The 24,019-nt window shown below is 48.7% G+C and overlaps 2 protein-coding genes across 2 annotated transcripts; one reads left to right on the top strand and one right to left on the bottom strand.

Moving 5' to 3' along the window:
- Positions 1–14,091: 14,091 nt before the first annotated feature.
- On the top strand, positions 14,092–21,161 carry LOC126252160 (uncharacterized; the record flags this gene model as incomplete). The annotated part of the gene is made up of 5 exons (XM_049953029.1): positions 14,092–14,157; positions 14,222–18,487; positions 18,570–18,865; positions 18,921–20,499; positions 20,541–21,161. Coding segments are annotated over exons 1-5 (6,828 nt in total), but the record flags the coding sequence as incomplete, so codon positions are not given.
- A 1,027-nt stretch (positions 21,162–22,188) lies between these two features.
- LOC126252159 (uncharacterized abhydrolase domain-containing protein DDB_G0269086-like) lies at positions 22,189–23,475 on the bottom strand (the record flags this gene model as incomplete). The annotated part of the gene is made up of 1 exon (XM_049953028.1): positions 22,189–23,475. A coding segment is annotated over exon 1 (1,287 nt), but the record flags the coding sequence as incomplete, so codon positions are not given.
- Between the last annotated feature and the right edge of the window lie 544 nt (positions 23,476–24,019).

Here is a 24,019-nt window from a genome sequence, read left to right as displayed (position 1 = left end):
TCACCTAAAATTTCATCTGTTAGGTTAAATATAGCTCTGTTCGGGGAGGAGCCCTTACGAAAGCCGAACTGTGTAGGATACAGTAAGCCATTTTGTGTAGTGTGACTATAAATCCTATCATACACTATTCTCTCAAATACCTTTGAGAATACTGGCAGCAGGGAGATGGGCCGATAGTTGTATATTTTATCCCTTGCTCAACTTTTGTGGATTGGCATCACTACTGCATGTTTTAATCTATCTAGGAACACACCAGTTTCCATAGATTGGTTACACAAATAGCACAATATATAACTGATTAAGTCTGCACATGGTTTTAAAATCCTACTTGATATGCCATCGTGTCCACAGGAATCTGAGTTTTTGAGTAATTTTATGGTTTTTTCAATTTCTTTAGGGGTTGTACTTCTGAAATGAAGTGCTACTTTAGATGTTATTTTCATACGGTTAAGTAGTTCAATAGATTCTGTGTGAGCCTGTTTGTTATGGTTCACTGTTCTTTCAGCTACATAAAGAAAAAAATTGTTGAACTCTGAGGCTGCAGCTTTGTGTTTATTATTGTCAGGTTTTATGTTCTTATTTGTCTCACTTTTATTGTTCGAATTGCTAATTTTTGTGCATAGTGCAACTGTTTGGCCTTCTTGATTACACTTGTTAGAATTTTACAGTATTTCTTGTAATGTAACTTTTTTGCTGGGTCTGTACTAGTCCTCTATACATACAGATCTCTCTTTGTTACATGATATTTTTATGCCAGCAGTTAGCCACTCTTTCCTTTTACTACAGGTTGGTTTGATTTTAATCTATCTTTGGAGGAAAGAAGCTTCAAAATGTTAAGGAATAAGTTCAGGAATGAGTTGAACTCCTTCACTGTGTCAGCCTCGTATACTTCCTCCCATTGTTCATGGCATACACTATTTCTGTACAAGCAAGTAGATTCAGCATTTATTGATCTAACATATTTAACTTCGTTACAATGTGCCATGTGTTGTTTTTCTGCTGGCAAGTTTTAGGGTTGTCATTTGACCGTTGTGATCAGACAGACCATTTGTTACTGCCCGTGTCATCACTTCATTGTAATTTGTGGTATCTAGGAACAGATTATCAATCAGGGTCATGCTGTGCCCATATACTTTTGTTGGGAATGAGATCATGGGGAGCAGATTGATGGTATTAGTGATTCTAATAGTTTCTGGTTGTTATTTTTTGTGAGTAAGTTTATTTTAATCACCACATACGATGGCATTACTATTGTTTCATAAAGTTTAGTAAGAACTGTTTCTAGCTGAGAGAGAAATTTTTGAATGTCTCCCATATGTGACCTGTAAACTGTTACTATGATAAGGAACTGTGTTTCAAGCTCTAATTTGACTGCACAACATTCAAAGTGCTGTTCAATACAGTATTTATATAAATCTATAACTTGTGACCTAATAGTATTGTGTGTGTAAATTGCCACTCCGCCTTGTCTTAAATTGCTCTGACAGTAGGAAGAATCAATTTTATAACTATTTAAATGTAGCTGATTAATTTCTGTGGCTTCCAAGTGATGTTCAGTTAAGCAGAGCACATCAGGAATAATTCCGTCTGTGTCAGATGTTTCTTGAAGTGAAAGCAGCAGTTCTTCTTTTTTATTCAAAAGACTTCTTATATTCTGATGAAATATTTTTAAACAATATAACTTATCAAATGTATTTTTAACTGGTTCCTTAATGTTAGTTTTCACACAAGTTAAATTATTACTGTGCTCTCTTCTGTTCGTTAGCCTAAAAAAGATCTTATTTGAGTGTTGACTATTACTGGAATGTGTTGCTGTGGGAAAAAAATCACATTTTTCTTTTCTGTGGTTGGCGATGAAACAAATTTTGTCATTACTGTTGACTTACTTGGCTTAATTCCTTTGGCCCCTATGGGGGCATAGGGCATCCAGGAGAACTCGCCATCCGTCTCTGTCTTTTGCCATTTGCCTCAATTCTGCCCAGGTCTTACCAACTCTTTTTGCTTTCCCTTCCACTGTCCTCTTCCATGTGCCCCTTGGTCTTCCTCTCTTCCTTGTTCCCTGGGGATTCCATTCCAATGCTTTTTTCTCGATGGCTCCATCTGGTTTTCTCAAGGTGTGCCCAAACCAACCCCACTTTCTCTCTCGTATCTGGTCTTCTATAGGTATCTGGTTTGTTATTCACCAGAGCTCCTCATTACATATTTTTTCTGGCCACCAGATATTCATGATGCGTCGAAGACATCTATTTATGAAGCTTTGTAACTGGGTTGTTATCTTTTTATCCATTTTCCAGCTTTCACTGGCGTACAGAACAGCCTTCACATTTGTATTAAAAATACGGATTTTTGTTTTGTATGTGATATTTCTGTTTTTCCATATTGGATACAATTGTATGAAGGCAGCATTTGCCTTTTTAATGCGGTTTTTCACGTCATCTCCAGCTCCACCATCTTCCGCCACTATACTACCCAGATACAGGAATGAGTTGACAGTCTCCACTCGCTGCTCACCTATTAACAGGGGTACCTCCATGTTCCCTGAATTTACTCTCATTTCCTTTGTTTTGCCTGTATTTATCTGGAGGCCAGCAGTCTCGGCTTCTTCTTTCAGCAAGTTTAATTTAGCTTGCATATCAGTCAGCCTTGGAGCTAATAAAACTAAGTCGTCGGCAAAATCCAAATCCTCCAGACGTTCGTGGATCCCCCACTGGATTCCTTGTGTCCTGCCTGCTGTGACTCTTCTCATAACAGAGTCTAGAATGAGTAGAAAAAGTGTTGGTGACAAAATGCAACCCTGCCGGACTCCAGTTGTTACTTTTATGGGCTCTGTCATATTTCCCTTGTGGAGTACGCAGCATTCGTAGCCATCATATAGATCTTTTATGATGTTTAAGATCTTCTGTGGTATGCCATACTTCCGCAACATCTGCCAGAGCACTTTGTTTCACGGAATCGGAGGCCTTTTGAAAATCAATGAATGCCAGGTACATGGTTGCTTGGAATTCTTTGCTTTGCTCTAAGATGATCCTAAGAGTGTTACTGTTGAATTTGTAGTAAAACTGTTGCTTGTGCTTCTTTCAATTAGATTTTGTGCTAGGAACCTTTTCAAAGACTGTTCAAATGACGCCCATGTTAGGTACAGAATCCTCGACCAACGCCACTTACATCTAGAACATTTACATTTTTAAACTGTTTCCATACGTTTGAGAGCTGTTCATTTACAAGTTCGATCTCTCTGTTCACGCAAGACGACTGATGTAAGTCGTACCTCTGTGGAATGTTTACATATATTACATTTGTATGTCCTAGATAATACAAGCACTTCTTTATTTCTTGGCAGCTACTGATGTTTCATTGCGGTACACGTCATTAGAGCCGCCGAGTAGTACAATGAAATCCTTGGATGACAACTTACCGATTTCTTCTGAATGTATATACGTACATATTTAAGAGAGAGATGCTCCAGGCGTGACAAATCCTGTTGCCTTCACAGTTTCATTTATACGAGAAGCAATATCTCGACCGTGAGGATCGGCAAGAATCACAAGCTTCCTCGGCATACCATAATGCGATTTATGTTGACAGATGGTTTTCGGGACAGGAACAGCAGCATCAGACGGAACTCGAAGATCTCTTTGTTGAAGTTCAGAAGCGGTAGTGCTTCCAGGAAGAGTTACTGCAGCATTCGATGGTTGAGAATGTTCTGTATGAGCTTAAAGAGCATCATCGTTACATCCTAAGAATCGTGCCATCGCATACTAGAATGAATCGTGAACGAATCGTAGGAATCAATTCGCAATGTGAGATTGAATTGTAGGAATAGAATCGGGGAAAAAGAATCGTGTTGCCAATTCTAATCTGCGGGGAGGGGAAGTGATCAGCTGACGGTTCCGGTTAATGACAGCACGAAAGTAAATAAATAAATAAATCATTGTGGTCCAAAACCAGTCGGAAGTGACGTCAAAATGACGTATAAGCAAACGCGCTGCACACCTGTCGAGTATCGAGATCCGTGGTCGAGTCGAGTCGAGTTACGTGAAAGTTTTCGGACCACACTGGAGTGAATGTTAAAACGTCGGTGCGTGTCTGCTGAATCGTCTTGAAACGAGTGTGATCCGCTGATATGTGGAAATGGAAATGTATTTATAAATTACGTAGAAGTAAATAAATCGTACGAATTCTCAGCTTATCGGATTTTACCTGTTTCTTGACCATGCTGTGATTGATCTGCTTATTCTGCCGAGTGCCAAATAGGTAGCATAAAATGTTATACACCTAAATAATAAATGCAGTATTTCCGTTACACATTCCATAAACCATCATGTATAACCGTTGAGAGAAGCTAAACATTGCCATTGCTTACGAGAAATAGCATTTGTTGTCGAGTACGCAGCTCATACTGGGGGAAAAAACAAACTGTTAAGAATAGTGTCGTGATAAGGCTATAAATTTTCGTTTCCTGGCATACGTAAGATTCCAGTGCAGTTATAATGAAATATTGGTTTACCAAGAGCTGTTACTTGTGTTAAAAAAATAGATATGTTTTCTAAATTATGCCTCACAGGAAGTTAATGCCTTTTGCCGTCTTCTCAGCTAATTGTGAAAACAACTTTTCAGAAGAAGCAGGCTTTGTTATACATTTAAGGGGTAGTTGTTTGGCTATACATAGGACAGCTAATCTTTTATATTAAGAATAGTTTGCTTACGAGAAATAGCATTTGTTGTCGAGTACGCAGCTCATACTGGGGGAAAAAACAAACTGTTAAGAATAGTGTCGTGATAAGGCTATAAATTTTCGTTTCCTGGCATACGTAAGATTCCAGTGCAGTTATAATGAAATATTGGTTTACCAAGAGCTGTTACTTGTGTTAAAAAAATAGATATGTTTTCTAAATTATGCCTCACAGGAAGTTAATGCCTTTTGCCGTCTTCTCAGCTAATTGTGAAAACAACTTTTCAGAAGAAGCAGGCTTTGTTATACATTTAAGGGGTAGTTGTTTGGCTATACATAGGACAGCTAATCTTTTATATTAAGAATAGTTTCTATGATCATACAAATGAATTTTGATCATGCAAAAGCGGCATTAAAGGATCATGAAAGAAACCTCCAAGGGCAACATAAAATTCTTTAAAAAACTACTTCCTGTGTTCATTATACCACAGTTAAATTAGTAAGAATACTTGTGTGTTGTGCCATGCAGTGTCACACAAAAACTATATATGATTTAAGAAGAATGGGTAAATAACTTGACTGCATAAGAAACAAGGCAGTTTGCTATGGGGTGCATAGCTCACTCAGCAAGAAAGAAGAGTAAATGACAGGCTGTGTTACAAAGAGTGTTGTCTTAAACCTTTCACATTATTTCCACTTTCCTGGCAATTTAACTATGCACAATTCATAGCTGAATGAAATATTTCATTTTGTATATGAATCCAGGTCATGTAGACTTTCTTCTCATGTGGCTGTGACTTCAGTTTTGGAAAATTTACTAAAAATTTACAAACAACAGAACGCTATGAAGCTTTCCATAAAGCATTCTTGTAACCATTCTTACTGTGAGAGCATACATCTACATTTTGCACCACATAATGCAGAGTAACTGTAGATTTGATTCAGATGTTCAAATACTGAGAGATGTAAGGTATTTATTGTGCTACACAGTTTTGATTAAGAAATTGTCTCCAGAAAACACTTGTTTTACTAATGCTAATGCATCTGGTATCCTGTAAATAATAAGACAATCTGATACACTACAGTCTGACAAGACGACCAAATTTAAAGAGACTACAGTAACAGCTATGTTACATTAACTGTGATTAGGAAGACAGGCTACTGTTTGCCTTATAGATAACACTGAAAGAAAATCATTTCTGCTGCCATCTGTAAATTAAGTAGCAGTCTGACTTCCTATTGAGATAAAGCCATGTGTTATTTAAACTTGTTGTTGATGCTGTGATACATACAGGTTCTGAATTTTGAAAATTCCAGTAAATTAAAGTAAATGAGACATTGGTAACAAATGCATGTAGTGTTGCAAACTTCTTAAATAGGTACAGTACTTTGTATCTGTTACTGACAGCTTCAAGTTATCAGGTTCAGTTAACAGTGCAATTGAACATCTGAGACCACTCCCTACAAATAACTTCAGTAAAATGGAAATGACACTCACTTCTCCCTAAGTAGCAGCATCCATCATAAAATCCTTAAAGTATTCTAGTGAAGTTTTTCAAAGTGTATTCATGTGAGTTGAGTTGTACCTCAAATTATTTGTGTAATCAATCTCTTACCAGTGGAACATTTCCAGACTGGCTAAAATATGCCTAAGTTAAGCCTCTGTACAAGAAGAGCATTAAAGAGATACTATCAAATTATTGATCATTTTCACTTTTGCTGGCGTCTTCAAAAATATTTGAAAAGGTTGTGTCTAAGCATCTTCTTAAGCATCCGACTGCAAACAATATATCATCCAAGTCACAGTTTGGGTTCCTTATGCTTACTGATATAGAGAAGGGTATTTGCACATACAGTGGGAATAATTCATAAGAAAACAAGTTAGAGGCTACTGGCATTCTCTGTGACCTGTCAAAAGCCCTGGACTATGAATCACAGCTTTCTCTCAAGAGAATTAGAATATTGTGATGTCACTGGCAGTGCTGCAAAATGGTTAGAGTCTGACCTAACTAAAAGGAAACAAGGGTGACACTGCAAATACGTGCAGAGTAAGCAAATAGTCTTCGTCTGATTGGGAAGTAATTACATGTGGTGCTCCTCAAGGTTCCATCCTGAATCTGTTGTTTATTCCTGTCTACAGTAATGACCTCATCTGTTAAATTGCCAGATGCTAAGTTTGTTTTGTTGGCACATGACACAAACATTGCAACAAATAGCAAGTCAAGTACAGATTTAGAAATTGCTACTAATCAAATTTTCACTTACAATAAATGGTTTAGAAGTAATTTACTGTCATTAAACTTTGGAAAGACCCACTATATGCAGATAAGAACCTGTAAGAAATTAGGTTCCAGGATGTGTATAATGTACGAAGACATGCAGATAGAAGCAGATGACAGTGTTAAATTTCTCTGGTTACAACTCAGTAATAAATTCAGTTAGGAAGGGTGTGTGCCACAAAATTGCTGAAGCACCTAAACAAGTTTGTATTTGCAATGGGAATGATGTCAGATGTAGGAGATAGAAAAAAAACATGCTTACTTCATTTGCTTTCATATTTTGAGGTACCTCGTCAAACCGAGCAAACGTTTTTAGACTGCAGAAGCATGTAATAAGACTCAATTGTGTTGTAAATTCCATATAATCATGTACAAATCTGAGCAAGGAAGTGGGTATTCTAACCAATGCTTCAGTATATTTATCCCTTAAAGAAATTGGTTGCAAATAACATGTTTATTTCCAGACAATAGCTCAGCACAAATACTAGCAACAATAAAACCTAAAATTTGCTACCTTGGTCCAAAGAGGAGTCCAGTTTACGGGAACACACATTTTCAATAAATTGCCAGCTACCATTAAAAAGTTTGTTTCAGAAACAGCACAGTTTAAACAGAGTTTGAAAGATTTTTAGGCAGGCGGCTCCTCTATAAATGAATATCTTAACAGGGACTGTTAGACCAGCTTAAGTAAAAATGTCTTAGATTTGGTTTTACAACAGTTAAGATTAGGTGTTGTGTGTATGATAAATTTGTTAAAAGTGCATAACTGTTTCATTCCGAGTGTATTAATTCTGTAAACGTTGGCAGTCCCAGTTTATCTGTTATGTATTCACATATCTTTAAAGTATCCTGACATGTGATCATGGAAGTGTTATATTCAGATGGTCTTTGTTTTTTATGTTGTACTTTGACATATTCTATATCCAAGAAACCCATCTCATTTTTGGGCCTATAGAATGAGAACTGAATCTAATGTAGTAAAATACATCTGAGGATGTTAAACATGGCTTCAGTTATCAGCATAGATGTGTAGCCGTTTCAGTTGCTAAGATGAGTACTTAAAGATACCAGTGATATTTATTATGGGTTTATTATGTTGATCATACCTGTGTACACCCAATTCAATTGATAAGCAACTCGTATGGCTATAATTTATATGTAAAATATTGTCAGGATAGAACATCATATCCAATCGCTCAATGAACGCTACTTTTATGTCAGGTCTTTCGTTCCACTGTTGAATCTTCGAATTGTGTGTAATGAACTGGCAAGAGCTACAGACAGTGCCATGATATACAGCCAAGCATTTTAAATGCATGTTGAATCAGAGCTTGAAGATGATACTGATTAGTTAAAAACCTTTGTTGAATTTGTATACCGTTACTTTAATGTTTCCATTCCTCTCAAAACATTGGTAATACAAATCACAGTAAGGATTGTACACTAAATTAATTCCTCTGCAACAGGAACAACACCCTTTTAAACATACATCTGCAAGTCGTGGTTTCACCTTCTACAGTACTTCACTACCGGTCTCACTCCATTCCCAAGGACTGCACACTTTTCATGTCTTTACACATTACTGTTACATCAGTGTGCAAATTTTAGTCTTTGTATTTTATCCTTGCTACCTTCAGAATTTCCTAGTGTATAGTCCAGCCAACAGTGTCAAAAGCTTTCTCTATATCGTCTTGTAAGAATTTTCATAGGACCAATACTGCCTCATGTGTTGCTACTTTTTCCCCAGATACCAAAGTAATGTTTCCTGAGGTCAGTCGGCACCTACCAGTTTGTCCACTATTCCTTACTTAATTTGTGTCAAACTACAACCATGACTTGCCACACTGATAGTTCTGTAATATTTCCAACTTTCAGTGCCTGGTTTTCTTGGAATAGGAATTATTACTTCCTTCTGAAACGTGAAGGTTTTTCACTTGTCTCTTGTCTTGCATACCACATGAAATAGTTCAACTTGGCTGTCTGTCTGAAGGATCTCCACAAATTTGAGGGAATGTCTACTCCAGGTGCCTTGTTTGGGTGCAGGTCTTTCATCACCATGTGAAATTATTCTCTTAGTCTATCTCCCACCTAGTCTTCATCTGTCTCTTATAATATTGTACTCTAATTTCTCTTGTTATAGTAAACAGTTTAAGTAAGAGCCCGTATTTACTCTTTTGATGAATTTTATACACAATCTAATGTACCTTAGGTTAAAGGTAAGTTAAACAATCCCCATTCTTCCTGCTACAATAAAAATATTCAGAAAGAATATGTACAATCTGAATGCCTTGACACAGTGTATTTTTTGGAAAGTGGTCCATACATGAAGGTAGTTACCAGTCCTTTGTGCATTTAATAAAGTTTTTTCTGCTCTGTTCATATAACACTAAGGTTTTTGGTTAGTCTATCTCTACAGTAGGATGCAGCTGGCTGAAATATCCAGAAAGGATATGGAAATAGCTTAATCCAACAAAAGTGACTGCTAATGGCAACCTTTATACTTTTGGGGAACCCTGCCTCCTTTTCACGAGTTTGTAAATGACTTGTTTCTTAACCTTCCTTAATGTGGCACAAATCAACTCTTCCATCATAACAGTTACCAGCAACAATAGAGTGAAACTGAAATAAGGTTGTGATGCATAAGGAATATCAGTCACATATGTTACCTATGTGGATTGCTAGTGTTTGTAACAGAAGCCTCTTTAAGAAATTTAATAAATCTAAAAGGAAAACTTAGCAGCAGAGTGCAAAATCACATGACATTCAAGGCAAAGGTTTCTTAGTTGCATGTGAAACATACCTTGAAGAATATACTTAGCTCCTGCTGATCTAAACCAGTTAAAGGGTTCAAAGTTGTACTGAAGTATCACCATTATGTACTACTACTACTACTACTACTACTACTGAATGCAGCCTGTTTTGTCGGCTTTGGTGAATAATAGTCAGTAAAAACCTTACTAATTTATATGAAGCTGGTATCTGTACAGATACCATTCGTGATCTTGCAGCTCTCGAAGAATGAAATCCCAGACCTTTAGCCGCTTACAGGTGTTGATAATTAGGTATATTCTGCACACACTTTCTGATCTGTTATTGCCACATTTCCCATGAAATGATAATATCTTACACACACACACACACACACACACACACACACACACACAACTCAGGTCACCAAGCTACAGAATTATTATACAGAAACAAAAAATATAAATATCAATCTATTTTATTGGGCATTTACATATGATTACACCTTACGTTAAAAGTATTACATGAACATAAATCCATCTGCCACACAGCAAAAAAAAATAAGCTTAAATGGATAATTCAAAATTTAACTTGACACAGAATAGCCTTAAAACTTGAAATTGTATCACGGGTCATCAGTGAAGAACTAAACATTTTTAAGTGTTGACACATGAACTGCAATCCAACATAATGGGTTACAAATACTCAGTTTAAGAATATAAAACATTTCTCCAACCACAGTTTTACTTCACTTGGCTCATACTGAAAGGAAATCCTAGGTTTACCACCTGACAGTGGATCAATACTGTGGCTATGGCAATCTCTTCCACAATCACCAACTGAGGAACTGTTTATAGTTTGTACAGAAAATTTGAAAACTGTTTTTCATATCAATCAGGACACTCATTTCTAAAGCACCTCCTTTAACTGTCTCAAAGATAGCTGAAAGACTATCTCTCTGCTTCTCCAGCAAATCAGCACACACACATGCTAACAATAGCTTGTAAAGGAAATGCAAATTCAGGTGCACGATGGAATGACATCATACAGCCAATAATTTGGCTCTAGATACATTTATTGATAATTTCACTGGGACACAAATACCAGGTCTAATGAATACTACATTTTACCCCACTGAAAAAAATTATATTCACACATGTTGTACCTTGTAATGTACAAATAAAGCATTGTTTGACGAGACTAGATTGCAGAATCATGCTGACGAGTGGCACAAGGAATAAAGCAATCACATGATTTATTACAAACATGGTATAGGTGCCAATGGAGGAGTGAAACCATCACTTTTTTTTATCAGAGCTGTTAGCAAAGAGATCTTTTGAAGAAGTACAGGGATAGTTGTTATATGCAACATACAAAACAACAACACATGATATGCCTTTATTTATAGCTGTAAAGAGTAATGTGGGTTATTTGGTTTTCTTTTTAATTCAAGTTGAAAATGCGAGATCCATTCTTGAAGCACTAGCCATTTTCAAGGATTGGAATCCCACCTACTGGGTTACTCATTTCTTATAGTCTGAGATAAACGCAACTGATCAAGCATTTCCTCAGACTAAAGTTTACTTGTGCCTTTTCAGTCAAACAGGTTTGAGGAAGATGGCTGAATAAATACCAAATGACATGAAGAGATTTCTGGACATGTGGCAAGAAATTTCAGAAACACCAACAGAGAATTTACAGATCATACAGAAGAGATAGTGAGGCTTCTCAGAGAAACGAATATGCATCACCGTACGTTTAACAGCAGTGGCTATTGGTACATGAAAAGTGAGTGGAAGCTTATGAGGACAAGGGCAATTTTGATGCCATTGACATTACAAGTGGAGTTGACGCCATGAACAAGATTGTAAACATTTTTTTTCCTAAAATGGAACACAGATGGGACCTTCAATGGGGCTACTAGGGATATAAGAAATCAATTTCTTCCAAGCCTAATTAGAAAGTACTGTCTGCAGAATTCTGCCATCAAATCATAACAGACATGTTCCACTGTTTTTTCATTTTTTTTTTTTTTTTTAAGCAAGTTTGTGAAACATGTCATGCAGTGGTGTGCACCAGGGAAAGTTGAGTTAACTGCAAGATTAGTGAATGTGAAGTTGGACAATGTTTTGTATGGAGAGTACAATGTTCAAAGACTGTAATTATGTTGTAAGCTTTGCTCTATTAAACTGCGCATGTGAAGATTTTGAGATATGTAAATACCCATGCAAGCATTTCTGTGCAATTTTCTATCCAGAGTGGGGTTTTGATAAAATACCAGAAAGCTGCAGGAATAGCCCATTAATCTGTCTTCACAAGATGTACAGGTTTGGTTTCAGAAGTGTGTCTGCAGTAATTTCACATGAAGACAGTAGCAATGAGGACACAGTTGAGGAAACACATATAGAGCATCACACTGATACCTTAACCATTTCTTTGCAGCAATTTGAAGTGAAGGTGGTGTTCAAACAGGTTTATCATCTCACATACAACTGTATCAACAGTGAAACATTATGAAAAGTACTTGAATCACTCAGCAACTGTGTGCCAGATTTGCAGTTAGCAAACCCTGAAATTTGTGGTCTCCCCACAGCTGTGCCATCAAATTCCCAACAATAATATTAAGTAAGATGCCATTACTTTTACAGGGCCTGGCATAAAGACCCCTCTCATTGTAATGTTCATATATTTGTGCCTTAATGGATAATTAACTACTAAGGAATAGATCACATGGAGGTCATAGCATTCCATTTGAAGGATCAAACAATAAGAGCTACCTAAAAAATACAAATAAGGGAGATCTTTATGCCAAGTTCTGTAAGCAAACTTTGTCACACATTTGAATTTTTAAGTAGCAGTAGTGAAAAATATTTCTCTGTGGAAAGTTAATAAGGTAGTTATATTGACCGTGATTTGTATTTCCTTTACCCAAGCAACAATGTCTATTTCTCATTACAAGAAATTCTTGGATTGTTGAGAAACTGTTCAAAAATTACAATCAAGTTGCAAACATTTATGTGCCACAACAAATGGCAGTTTGATACACACGTGAAATACTATATGGATTGTTTTCCTTCAGGAATACTATCAATCTTCCAAGATATCCTTGGAATATAACAGTCTTGATGCAATCTGGTGTGAATTTTCCCATGGACTGAAGGCCAGAAATCCATCATAACTGAACCTAACAAATAAATTAACAACAAGTAATTGAGTTATGCAACATGAAGGCAACTGATACACGTTTTCAAGGCACAATTCCAAAATTTAGTACTCACTTCTTTTGGTGCCCAATGACATTGCTCACCAGCTGCAATTCCCAGAACTACTTTATAACTGAATTTAATAAACATTACTGGTATTCCAGTAACATTAATTGCTTCTGTGTGGTATCTGCAGTAACTCTGCAAAGTTATTAAGAACATTAGAACCAAGGTGGTAGATATCCAATATGTAGGTAACTGATACACATTAAGCTTCCAAAGCAAATAAAAAAAGTCAATCCTTACTTCATTTGGTCCCAATGACATTGCCAACCAGATACCATATCTAGGAAACAGCACACTCTTCTGTCAGAGTGATACTGGGCAATCTCACATGTTCATTAACAGGGCAGTCTTTATCTTTTTCTCTGTTTCACGTGAATCACTACACATGTATTGAAGCAAGTGAGAGCAAGTGCATTCTTACTTGGAAAAAGAAATGCAAAATCTTTTCTCCATCAGTCATACGACATCTCAATGCCACTAAGATATGTCTTATTTATTTTTTCCACCTTCTCAATTCTCAACATTGTCCCATATTTGAATTAACCTAATTTAAAGTTGAAATCTTTTACTTCATATTTTAAAAAGTTTGCAAGTTCTACACTATCATCTAGTTTAATTCCTCAGAAAAATCTTTTCTCTGGTGAACAACGAAAAATCCAGGATGGAATGTAACAATATTATGAAAAGGATAGTTGTTGCTGCTCACCAAATAGTGAAGATGCTGAGTCACAGAAACGCACAACAAAAAGACTGTTGGACTTATCTTTCGGGCAACAAGGGCCTTTTCAAAAGCGCGCGCGCACACTCTCTCTCTCTCTCACACACACACACTCAAATGTAGCAACTATCCTTTTTATAATATTTTATCTATTGCTACTTCGAAATTCAAATGTGCAACAAAGTTTAAAAGCAGAGACCAACATAAAGACCTCATAGCATTCCATCTCGAGGCTCAGAAATGATGGAGCTTATTCGTATTTTACATACACAAAGAGATATCTAAAATTCAAATAAACTGTCATTTCTTACCCTTCAAATGGAAAGTTATAATGTGTTTAAGACAGATCTTGTAAGGCTTTTGGCATCGTTCTTCGCTATTGTTTGGAAGTTGATGGCACTGCTAATGGGAGACCACCAACTTCAGGATTTGCTAATTGCAAATCTTGCACACAGTTGCTCAGTGATTCAAGTACTTTTTGTAATGTTTCACTGTTGCTGCAGTTGTATGTGAGATTATAAATCTGTTTACACAGCTCCCTTGCTTCAAACTGCTGCAAAGGAATATTCTGGGTTTGAACAACACCATCTGTATTTGCTGCCTCCTCAACCTCGACAGCCTCCTCAGCCTCGACAGCCTCCTCAGCCTCGACAGCCTCCTCAGCCTCGACAGCCTCCTCAGCCTCGACAGCCTCCTCAGCCTCGACAGCCTCCTCAGCCTCGACAGCCTCCTCAGCCTCCTCAGCCTCCTCAGCCTCGACAGCCTCCTCAGCCTCGACAGCCTCCTCAGCCTCGACAGCCTCCTCAGCCTCGACAGCCTCCTCAGCCTCCTCAGCCTCGACAGCCTCCTCAGCCTCGACAGCCTCCTCAGCCTCGACAGCCTCCTCAGCCTCGACAGCCTCCTCAGCCTCGACAGCCTCCTCAGCCTCGACAGCCTCGACAGCCTCCTCAGCCTCGACAGCCTCCTCAGCCTCGACAGCCTCCTCAGCCTCGACAGCCTCCTCAGCCTCGACAGCCTCCTCAGCCTCGACAGCCTCCTCAGCCTCGACAGCCTCCTCAGCCTCGACAGCCTCCTCAGCCTCGACAGCCTCCTCAGCCTCGACAGCCTCCTCAGCCTCGACAGCCTCCTCAGCCTCGACAGCCTCCTCAGCCTCGACAGCCTCCTCAGCCTCGACAGCCTCCTCAGCCTCGACAGCCTCCTCAGCCTCGACAGCCTCCTCAGCCTCGACAGCCTCCTCAGCCTCGACAGCCTCCTCAGCCTCGACAGCCTCCTCAGCCTCGACAGCCTCCTCAGCCTCGACAGCCTCCTCAGCCTCGACAGCCTCCTCAGCCTCGACAGCCTCCTCAGCCTCGACAGCCTCCTCAGCCTCGACAGCCTCCTCAGCCTCGACAGCCTCCTCAGCCTCGACAGCCTCCTCAGCCTCGACAGCCTCCTCAGCCTCGACAGCCTCCTCAGCCTCCTCAGCCTCCTCAGCCTCCTCAGCCTCGACAGCCTCCTCAGCCTCCTCAGCCTCGACAGCCTCCTCAGCCTCGACAGCCTCCTCAGCCTCGACAGCCTCCTCAGCCTCGACAGCCTCCTCAGCCTCGACAGCCTCCTCAGCCTCGACAGCCTCCTCAGCCTCGACAGCCTCCTCAGCCTCGACAGCCTCCTCAGCCTCGACAGCCTCCTCAGCCTCGACAGCCTCCTCAGCCTCGACAGCCTCCTCAGCCTCGACAGCCTCCTCAGCCTCGACAGCCTCCTCAGCCTCGACAGCCTCCTCAGCCTCGACAGCCTCCTCAGCCTCGACAGCCTCCTCAGCCTCGACAGCCTCCTCAGCCTCGACAGCCTCCTCAGCCTCGACAGCCTCCTCAGCCTCGACAGCCTCCTCAGCCTCGACAGCCTCCTCAGCCTCGACAGCCTCCTCAGCCTCGACAGCCTCCTCAGCCTCGACAGCCTCCTCAGCCTCGACAGCCTCCTCAGCCTCGACAGCCTCCTCAGCCTCGACAGCCTCCTCAGCCTCGACAGCCTCCTCAGCCTCGACAGCCTCCTCAGCCTCGACAGCCTCCTCAGCCTCGACAGCCTCCTCAGCCTCGACAGCCTCCTCAGCCTCGACAGCCTCCTCAGCCTCGACAGCCTCCTCAGCCTCGACAGCCTCCTCAGCCTCGACAGCCTCCTCAGCCTCGACAGCCTCCTCAGCCTCGACAGCCTCCTCAGCCTCGACAGCCTCCTCAGCCTCCTCAGCCTCGACAGCCTCCTCAGCCTCGACAGCCTCCTCAGCCTCGACAGCCTCCTCAGCCTCGACAGCCTCCTCAGCCTCGACAGCCTCCTCAGCCTCGACAGCCTCCTCAGCCTCGACAGCCTCCTCAGCCTCGACAGCCTCCTCAGCCTCGACAGCCTCCTCAGCCTCGACAGCCTCCTCAGCCTCGACAGCCTCCTCAGCCTCGACAGCCTCCTCAGCCTCGACAGCCTCCTCAGCCTCGACAGCCTCCTCAGCCTCGACAGCCTCCTCAGCCTCGACAGCCTCCTCAGCCTCGACAGCCTCCTCAGCCTCGACAGCCTCCTCAGCCTCGACAGCCTCCTCAGCCTCGACAGCCTCCTCAGCCTCGACAGCCTCCTCAGCCTCGACAGCCTCCTCAGCCTCGACAGCCTCCTCAGCCTCGACAGCCTCCTCAGCCTCGACAGCCTCCTCAGCCTCGACAGCCTCCTCAGCCTCGACAGCCTCGACAGCCTCGACAGCCTCGACAGCCTCCTCAGCCTCGACAGCCTCCTCAGCCTCGACAGCCTCCTCAGCCTCGACAGCCTCCTCAGCCTCGACAGCCTCGACAGCCTCGACAGCCTCGACAGCCTCCTCAGCCTCGACAGCCTCCTCAGCCTCGACAGCCTCCTCAGCCTCGACAGCCTCCTCAGCCTCGACAGCCTCCTCAGCCTCGACAGCCTCCTCAGCCTCGACAGCCTCCTCAGCCTCGACAGCCTCCTCACCTCAGCCTCGACAGCCTCCTCAGCCTCGACAGCCTCCTCAGCCTCGACAGCCTCCTCAGCCTCGACAGCCTCCTCAGCCTCGACAGCCTCCTCAGCCTCGACAGCTCCTCAGCCTCGACAGCCTCCTCAGCCTCGACAGCCTCCTCAGCCTCGACAGCCTCCTCAGCCTCGACAGCCTCCTCAGCCTCGACAGCCTCCTCAGCCTCGACAGCCTCCTCAGCCTCGACAGCCTCCTCAGCCTCGACAGCCTCCTCAGCCTCGACAGCCTCCTCAGCCTCGACAGCCTCCTCAGCCTCGACAGCCTCCTCAGCCTCGACAGCCTCCTCAGCCTCGACAGCCTCCTCAGCCTCGACAGCCTCCTCAGCCTCGACAGCCTCCTCAGCCTCGACAGCCTCCTCAGCCTCGACAGCCTCCTCAGCCTCGACAGCCTCCTCAGCCTCGACAGCCTCCTCAGCCTCGACAGCCTCCTCAGCCTCGACAGCCTCCTCAGCCTCGACAGCCTCCTCAGCCTCGACAGCCTCCTCAGCCTCGACAGCCTCCTCAGCCTCGACAGCCTCCTCAGCCTCGACAGCCTCCTCAGCCTCGACAGCTCACAGCCTCAGCCTCGACAGCCTCCTCAGCCTCGACAGCCTCCTCAGCCTCGACAGCCTCCTCAGCCTCGACAGCCTCCTCAGCCTCGACAGCCTCCTCAGCCTCGACAGCCTCCTCAGCCTCGACAGCCTCCTCAGCCTCGACAGCCTCCTCAGCCTCGACAGCCTCCTCAGCCTCGACAGCCTCCTCAGCCTCGACAGCCTCCTCAGCCTCGACAGCCTCCTCAGCCTCGACAGCCTCCTCAGCCTCGACAGCCTCCTCCAGCCTCCTCAGCCTCGACAGCCTCCTCAGCCTCGACAGCCTCGACAGCCTCGACAGCCTCGACAGCCTCGACAGCCTCGACAGCCTCGACAGCCTCCTCAGCCTCGACAGCCTCCTCAGCCTCGACAGCCTCCTCAGCCTCGACAGCCTCCTCAGCCTCGACAGCCTCCTCAGCCTCGACAGCCTCCTCAGCCTCGACAGCCTCCTCAGCCTCGACAGCCTCCTCAGCCTCGACAGCCTCCTCAGCCTCGACAGCCTCCTCAGCCTCGACAGCCTCCTCAGCCTCGACAGCCTCCTCAGCCTCGACAGCCTCCTCAGCCTCGACAGCCTCCTCAGCCTCGACAGCCTCCTCAGCCTCGACAGCCTCCTCAGCCTCGACAGCCTCCTCAGCCTCGACAGCCTCCTCAGCCTCGACAGCCTCCTCAGCCTCGACAGCCTCCTCAGCCTCGACAGCCTCCTCAGCCTCGACAGCCTCCTCAGCCTCGACAGCCTCCTCAGCCTCGACAGCCTCCTCAGCCTCGACAGCCTCCTCAGCCTCGACAGCCTCCTCAGCCTCGACAGCCTCCTCAGCCTCGACAGCCTCCTCAGCCTCGACAGCCTCCTCAGCCTCGACAGCCTCCTCAGCCTCGACAGCCTCCTCAGCCTCGACAGCCTCCTCAGCCTCGACAGCCTCCTCAGCCTCGACAGCCTCCTCAGCCTCGACAGCCTCCTCAGCCTCGACAGCCTCCTCAGCCTCGACAGCCTCCTCAGCCTCGACAGCCTCCTCAGCCTCGACAGCCTCCTCAGCCTCGACAGCCTCCTCAGCCTCGACAGCCTCCTCAGCCTCGACAGCCTCCTCAGCCTCGACAGCCTCCTCAGCCTCGACAGCCTCCTCAGCCTCGACAGCCTCCTCAGCCTCGACAGCCTCCTCAGCCTCGACAGCCTCCTCAGCCTCGACAGCCTCCTCAGCTCGACAGCCTCCTCAGCCTCGACAGCCTCCTCAGCCTCGACAGCCTCCTCAGCCTCGACAGCCTCCTCAGCCTCGACAGCCTCGACAGCCTCTACAGCCTCGACAGCCTCCTCAGCCTCGACAGCCTCACAGCCTCGACAGCCTCGACAGCCTCCTCAGCCTCGACAGCCTCCTCAGCCTCGACAGCCTCCTCAGCCTCGACAGCCTCCTCAGCCTCGACAGCCTCCTCAGCCTCGACAGCCTCCTCAGCCTCGACAGCCTCCTCAGCCTCGACAGCCTCCTCAGCCTCGACAGCCTCCTCAGCCTCGACAGCCTCCTCAGCCTCGACAGCCTCCTCAGCCTCGACAGCCTCCTCAGCCTCGACAGCCTCCTCAGCCTCGACAGCCTCCTCAGCCTCGACAGCCTCCTCAGCCTCGACAAGCCTCCTCAGCCTCGACAGCCTCCTCAGCCTCGACAGCCTCCTCAGCCTCGACAGCCTCCTCAGCCTCGACAGCCTCCTCAGCCTCGACAGCCTCCTCAGCCTCGACAGCCTCCTCAGCCTCGACAGCCTCCTCAGCCTCGACAGCCTCCTCAGCCTCGACAGCCTCCTCAGCCTCGACAGCCTCCTCAGCCTCGACAGCCTCCTCAGCCTCGACAGCCTCCTCAGCCTCGACAGCCTCCTCAGCCTCGACAGCCTCCTCAGCCTCGACAGCCTCCTCAGCCTCGACAGCCTCCTCAGCCTCGACAGCCTCCTCAGCCTCGACAGCCTCCTCAGCCTCGACAGCCTCCTCAGCCTCGACAGCCTCCTCAGCCTCGACAGCCTCCTCAGCCTCGACAGCCTCCTCAGCCTCGACAGCCTCCTCAGCCTCGACAGCCTCCTCAGCCTCCTCAGCCTCGACAGCCTCCTCAGCCTCGACAGCCTCCTCAGCCTCGACAGCCTCCTCAGCCTCGACAGCCTCCTCAGCCTCGACAGCCTCCTCAGCCTCGACAGCCTCCTCAGCCTCGACAGCCTCCTCAGCCTCGACAGCCTCCTCAGCCTCGACAGCCTCCTCAGCCTCGACAGCCTCCTCAGCCTCGACAGCCTCCTCAGCCTCGACAGCCTCCTCAGCCTCGACAGCCTCCTCAGCCTCGACAGCCTCCTCAGCCTCGACAGCCTCCTCAGCCTCGACAGCCTCCTCAGCCTCGACAGCCTCCTCAGCCTCGACAGCCTCCTCAGCCTCGACAGCCTCCTCAGCCTCGACAGCCTCCTCAGCCTCGACAGCCTCCTCAGCCTCGACAGCCTCCTCAGCCTCGACAGCCTCCTCAGCCTCGACAGCCTCCTCAGCCTCGACAGCCTCCTCAGCCTCGACAGCCTCCTCAGCCTCGACAGCCTCCTCAGCCTCGACAGCCTCCTCAGCCTCGACAGCCTCCTCAGCCTCGACAGCCTCCTCAGCCTCGACAGCCTCCTCAGCCTCGACAGCCTCCTCAGCCTCGACAGCCTCCTCAGCCTCGACAGCCTCCTCAGCCTCGACAGCCTCCTCAGCCTCGACAGCCTCCTCAGCCTCGACAGCCTCCTCAGCCTCGACAGCCTCCTCAGCCTCGACAGCCTCCTCAGCCTCGACAGCCTCCTCAGCCTCGACAGCCTCCTCAGCCTCGACAGCCTCCTCAGCCTCGACAGCCTCCTCAGCCTCGACAGCCTCCTCAGCCTCGACAGCCTCCTCAGCCTCGACAGCCTCCTCAGCCTCGACAGCCTCCTCAGCCTCGACAGCCTCCTCAGCCTCGACAGCCTCGACAGCCTCGACAGCCTCGACAGCCTCGACAGCCTCGACAGCCTCGACAGCCTCGACAGCCTCCTCAGCCTCGACAGCCTCGACAGCCTCGACAGCCTCCTCAGCCTCGACAGCCTCCTCAGCCTCGACAGCCTCCTCAGCCTCGACAGCCTCCTCAGCCTCGACAGCCTCCTCAGCCTCGACAGCCTCCTCAGCCTCGACAGCCTCCTCAGCCTCGACAGCCTCCTCAGCCTCGGCAGCCTCCTCAGCCTCGACAGCCTCCTCAGCCTCGGCAGCCTCCTCAGCCTCGACAGCCTCCTCAGCCTCGACAGCCTCGACAGCCTCGGCAGCCTCGACAGCCTCGGCAGCCTCGACAGCCTCGGCAGCCTCGACAGCCTCGGCAGCCTCGACAGCCTCGGCAGCCTCCTCAGCCTCGGCAGCCTCCTCAGCCTCGGCAGCCTCCTCAGCCTCGGCAGCCTCCTCAGCCTCGGCAGCCTCCTCAGCCTCGGCAGCCTCCTCAGCCTCGGCAGCCTCCTCAGCCTCGGCAGCCTCCTCAGCCTCGGCAGCCTCCTCAGCCTCGGCAGCCTCCTCAGCCTCGGCAGCCTCCTCAGCCTCGGCAGCCTCCTCAGCCTCGGCAGCCTCCTCAGCCTCGGCAGCCTCCTCAGCCTCGGCAGCCTCCTCAGCCTCGGCAGCCTCCTCAGCCTCGGCAGCCTCCTCAGCCTCGGCAGCCTCCTCAGCCTCGGCAGCCTCCTCAGCCTCGGCAGCCTCCTCAGCCTCGGCAGCCTCCTCAGCCTCGGCAGCCTCCTCAGCCTCGGCAGCCTCCTCAGCCTCGGCAGCCTCCTCAGCCTCGGCAGCCTCCTCAGCCTCGGCAGCCTCCTCAGCCTCGGCAGCCTCCTCAGCCTCGGCAGCCTCCTCAGCCTCGGCAGCCTCCTCAGCCTCGGCAGCCTCCTCAGCCTCGGCAGCCTCCTCAGCCTCGGCAGCCTCCTCAGCCTCGGCAGCCTCCTCAGCCTCGGCAGCCTCCTCAGCCTCGGCAGCCTCCTCAGCCTCGGCAGCCTCCTCAGCCTCGGCAGCCTCCTCAGCCTCGGCAGCCTCCTCAGCCTCGGCAGCCTCCTCAGCCTCGGCAGCCTCCTCAGCCTCGGCAGCCTCCTCAGCCTCGGCAGCCTCCTCAGCCTCGGCAGCCTCCTCAGCCTCGGCAGCCTCCTCAGCCTCGGCAGCCTCCTCAGCCTCGGCAGCCTCCTCAGCCTCGGCAGCCTCCTCAGCCTCGGCAGCCTCCTCAGCCTCGGCAGCCTCCTCAGCCTCGGCAGCCTCCTCAGCCTCGGCAGCCTCCTCAGCCTCGGCAGCCTCCTCAGCCTCGGCAGCCTCCTCAGCCTCGGCAGCCTCCTCAGCCTCGGCAGCCTCCTCAGCCTCGGCAGCCTCCTCAGCCTCGGCAGCCTCCTCAGCCTCGGCAGCCTCCTCAGCCTCGGCAGCCTCCTCAGCCTCGGCAGCCTCCTCAGCCTCGGCAGCCTCCTCAGCCTCGGCAGCCTCCTCAGCCTCGGCAGCCTCCTCAGCCTCGGCAGCCTCCTCAGCCTCGGCAGCCTCCTCAGCCTCGGCAGCCTCCTCAGCCTCGGCAGCCTCCTCAGCCTCGGCAGCCTCCTCAGCCTCGGCAGCCTCCTCAGCCTCGGCAGCCTCCTCAGCCTCGGCAGCCTCCTCAGCCTCGGCAGCCTCCTCAGCCTCGGCAGCCTCCTCAGCCTCGGCAGCCTCCTCAGCCTCGGCAGCCTCCTCAGCCTCGGCAGCCTCCTCAGCCTCGGCAGCCTCCTCAGCCTCGGCAGCCTCCTCAGCCTCGGCAGCCTCCTCAGCCTCGGCAGCCTCCTCAGCCTCGGCAGCCTCCTCAGCCTCGGCAGCCTCCTCAGCCTCGGCAGCCTCCTCAGCCTCGGCAGCCTCCTCAGCCTCGGCAGCCTCCTCAGCCTCGGCAGCCTCCTCAGCCTCGGCAGCCTCCTCAGCCTCGGCAGCCTCCTCAGCCTCGGCAGCCTCCTCAGCCTCGGCAGCCTCCTCAGCCTCGGCAGCCTCCTCAGCCTCGGCAGCCTCCTCAGCCTCGGCAGCCTCCTCAGCCTCGGCAGCCTCCTCAGCCTCGGCAGCCTCCTCAGCCTCGGCAGCCTCCTCAGCCTCGGCAGCCTCCTCAGCCTCGGCAGCCTCCTCAGCCTCGGCAGCCTCCTCAGCCTCGGCAGCCTCCTCAGCCTCGGCAGCCTCCTCAGCCTCGGCAGCCTCCTCAGCCTCGGCAGCCTCCTCAGCCTCGGCAGCCTCCTCAGCCTCGGCAGCCTCCTCAGCCTCGGCAGCCTCCTCAGCCTCGGCAGCCTCCTCAGCCTCGGCAGCCTCCTCAGCCTCGGCAGCCTCCTCAGCCTCGGCAGCCTCCTCAGCCTCGGCAGCCTCCTCAGCCTCGGCAGCCTCCTCAGCCTCGGCAGCCTCCTCAGCCTCGGCAGCCTCCTCAGCCTCGGCAGCCTCCTCAGCCTCGGCAGCCTCCTCAGCCTCGGCAGCCTCCTCAGCCTCGGCAGCCTCCTCAGCCTCGGCAGCCTCCTCAGCCTCGGCAGCCTCCTCAGCCTCGGCAGCCTCCTCAGCCTCGGCAGCCTCCTCAGCCTCGGCAGCCTCCTCAGCCTCGGCAGCCTCCTCAGCCTCGGCAGCCTCCTCAGCCTCGGCAGCCTCCTCAGCCTCGGCAGCCTCCTCAGCCTCGGCAGCCTCCTCAGCCTCGGCAGCCTCCTCAGCCTCGGCAGCCTCCTCAGCCTCGGCAGCCTCCTCAGCCTCGGCAGCCTCCTCAGCCTCGGCAGCCTCCTCAGCCTCGGCAGCCTCCTCAGCCTCGGCAGCCTCCTCAGCCTCGGCAGCCTCCTCAGCCTCGGCAGCCTCCTCAGCCTCGGCAGCCTCCTCAGCCTCGGCAGCCTCCTCAGCCTCGGCAGCCTCCTCAGCCTCGGCAGCCTCCTCAGCCTCGGCAGCCTCCTCAGCCTCGGCAGCCTCCTCAGCCTCGGCAGCCTCCTCAGCCTCGGCAGCCTCCTCAGCCTCGGCAGCCTCCTCAGCCTCGGCAGCCTCCTCAGCCTCGGCAGCCTCCTCAGCCTCGGCAGCCTCCTCAGCCTCGGCAGCCTCCTCAGCCTCGGCAGCCTCCTCAGCCTCGGCAGCCTCCTCAGCCTCGGCAGCCTCGGCAGCCTCGGCAGCCTCGGCAGCCTCGGCAGCCTCGGCAGCCTCGGCAGCCTCGGCAGCCTCCTCAGCCTCGGCAGCCTCCTCAGCCTCGACAGCCTCCTCAGCCTCGACAGCCTCCTCAGCTGTTTCAACTGCCTTCATATGAAATTACTGAAGAGCCACTTCTAAAGCCCACTCCATACATTTCATCAAGACAGATTAATGGACTAGTCTTATAACTTCCTGGCATTTTATCAAAACCCCACTCTGGGTAAAAAATAAAGATTGCACAGAAATGCTTGAATGGGTGTTTATATCTCCGAAAATCTTCACATGTGCAATCTGGTATATCAAAGTTTACAACATAATTACGGTTTTTGGACTTTGCACTCTCCACACAAAATGAACCATCCGATCTCCTACTCACTGATCTTGCAGTTCACTCAACTATCGCTGATGCATATCGCTGCATGACATGTTTCACAAACTTGTTTGTTTTTTTATGCAAAAACAGTGGAACATCTTTGTTATAAGCTTTGATGGCAGAATTCTGCAGACAGTACTTTCTAATTAGGCTTGGAAGAAACTGGTTTATTATAACCTTAGTAACCCCAGTTAAAGTCCTGTCTGAATTGTGTTTAAGGAAAAAATGTTTTACAACCTTGTTCATGGCTTCAACTCCATTGGTAGTGTCAATGGTTGCAAA

The sequence above is a fragment of the Schistocerca nitens genome, chromosome 4 (genome assembly GCF_023898315.1).
Source record: "Schistocerca nitens isolate TAMUIC-IGC-003100 chromosome 4, iqSchNite1.1, whole genome shotgun sequence".
Taxonomy (NCBI): domain Eukaryota; kingdom Metazoa; phylum Arthropoda; class Insecta; order Orthoptera; family Acrididae; genus Schistocerca; species Schistocerca nitens.
The sequence above is the reverse complement of the archived record's forward strand: the minus strand, read 5'-3'. Positions and strand labels throughout refer to the sequence as shown.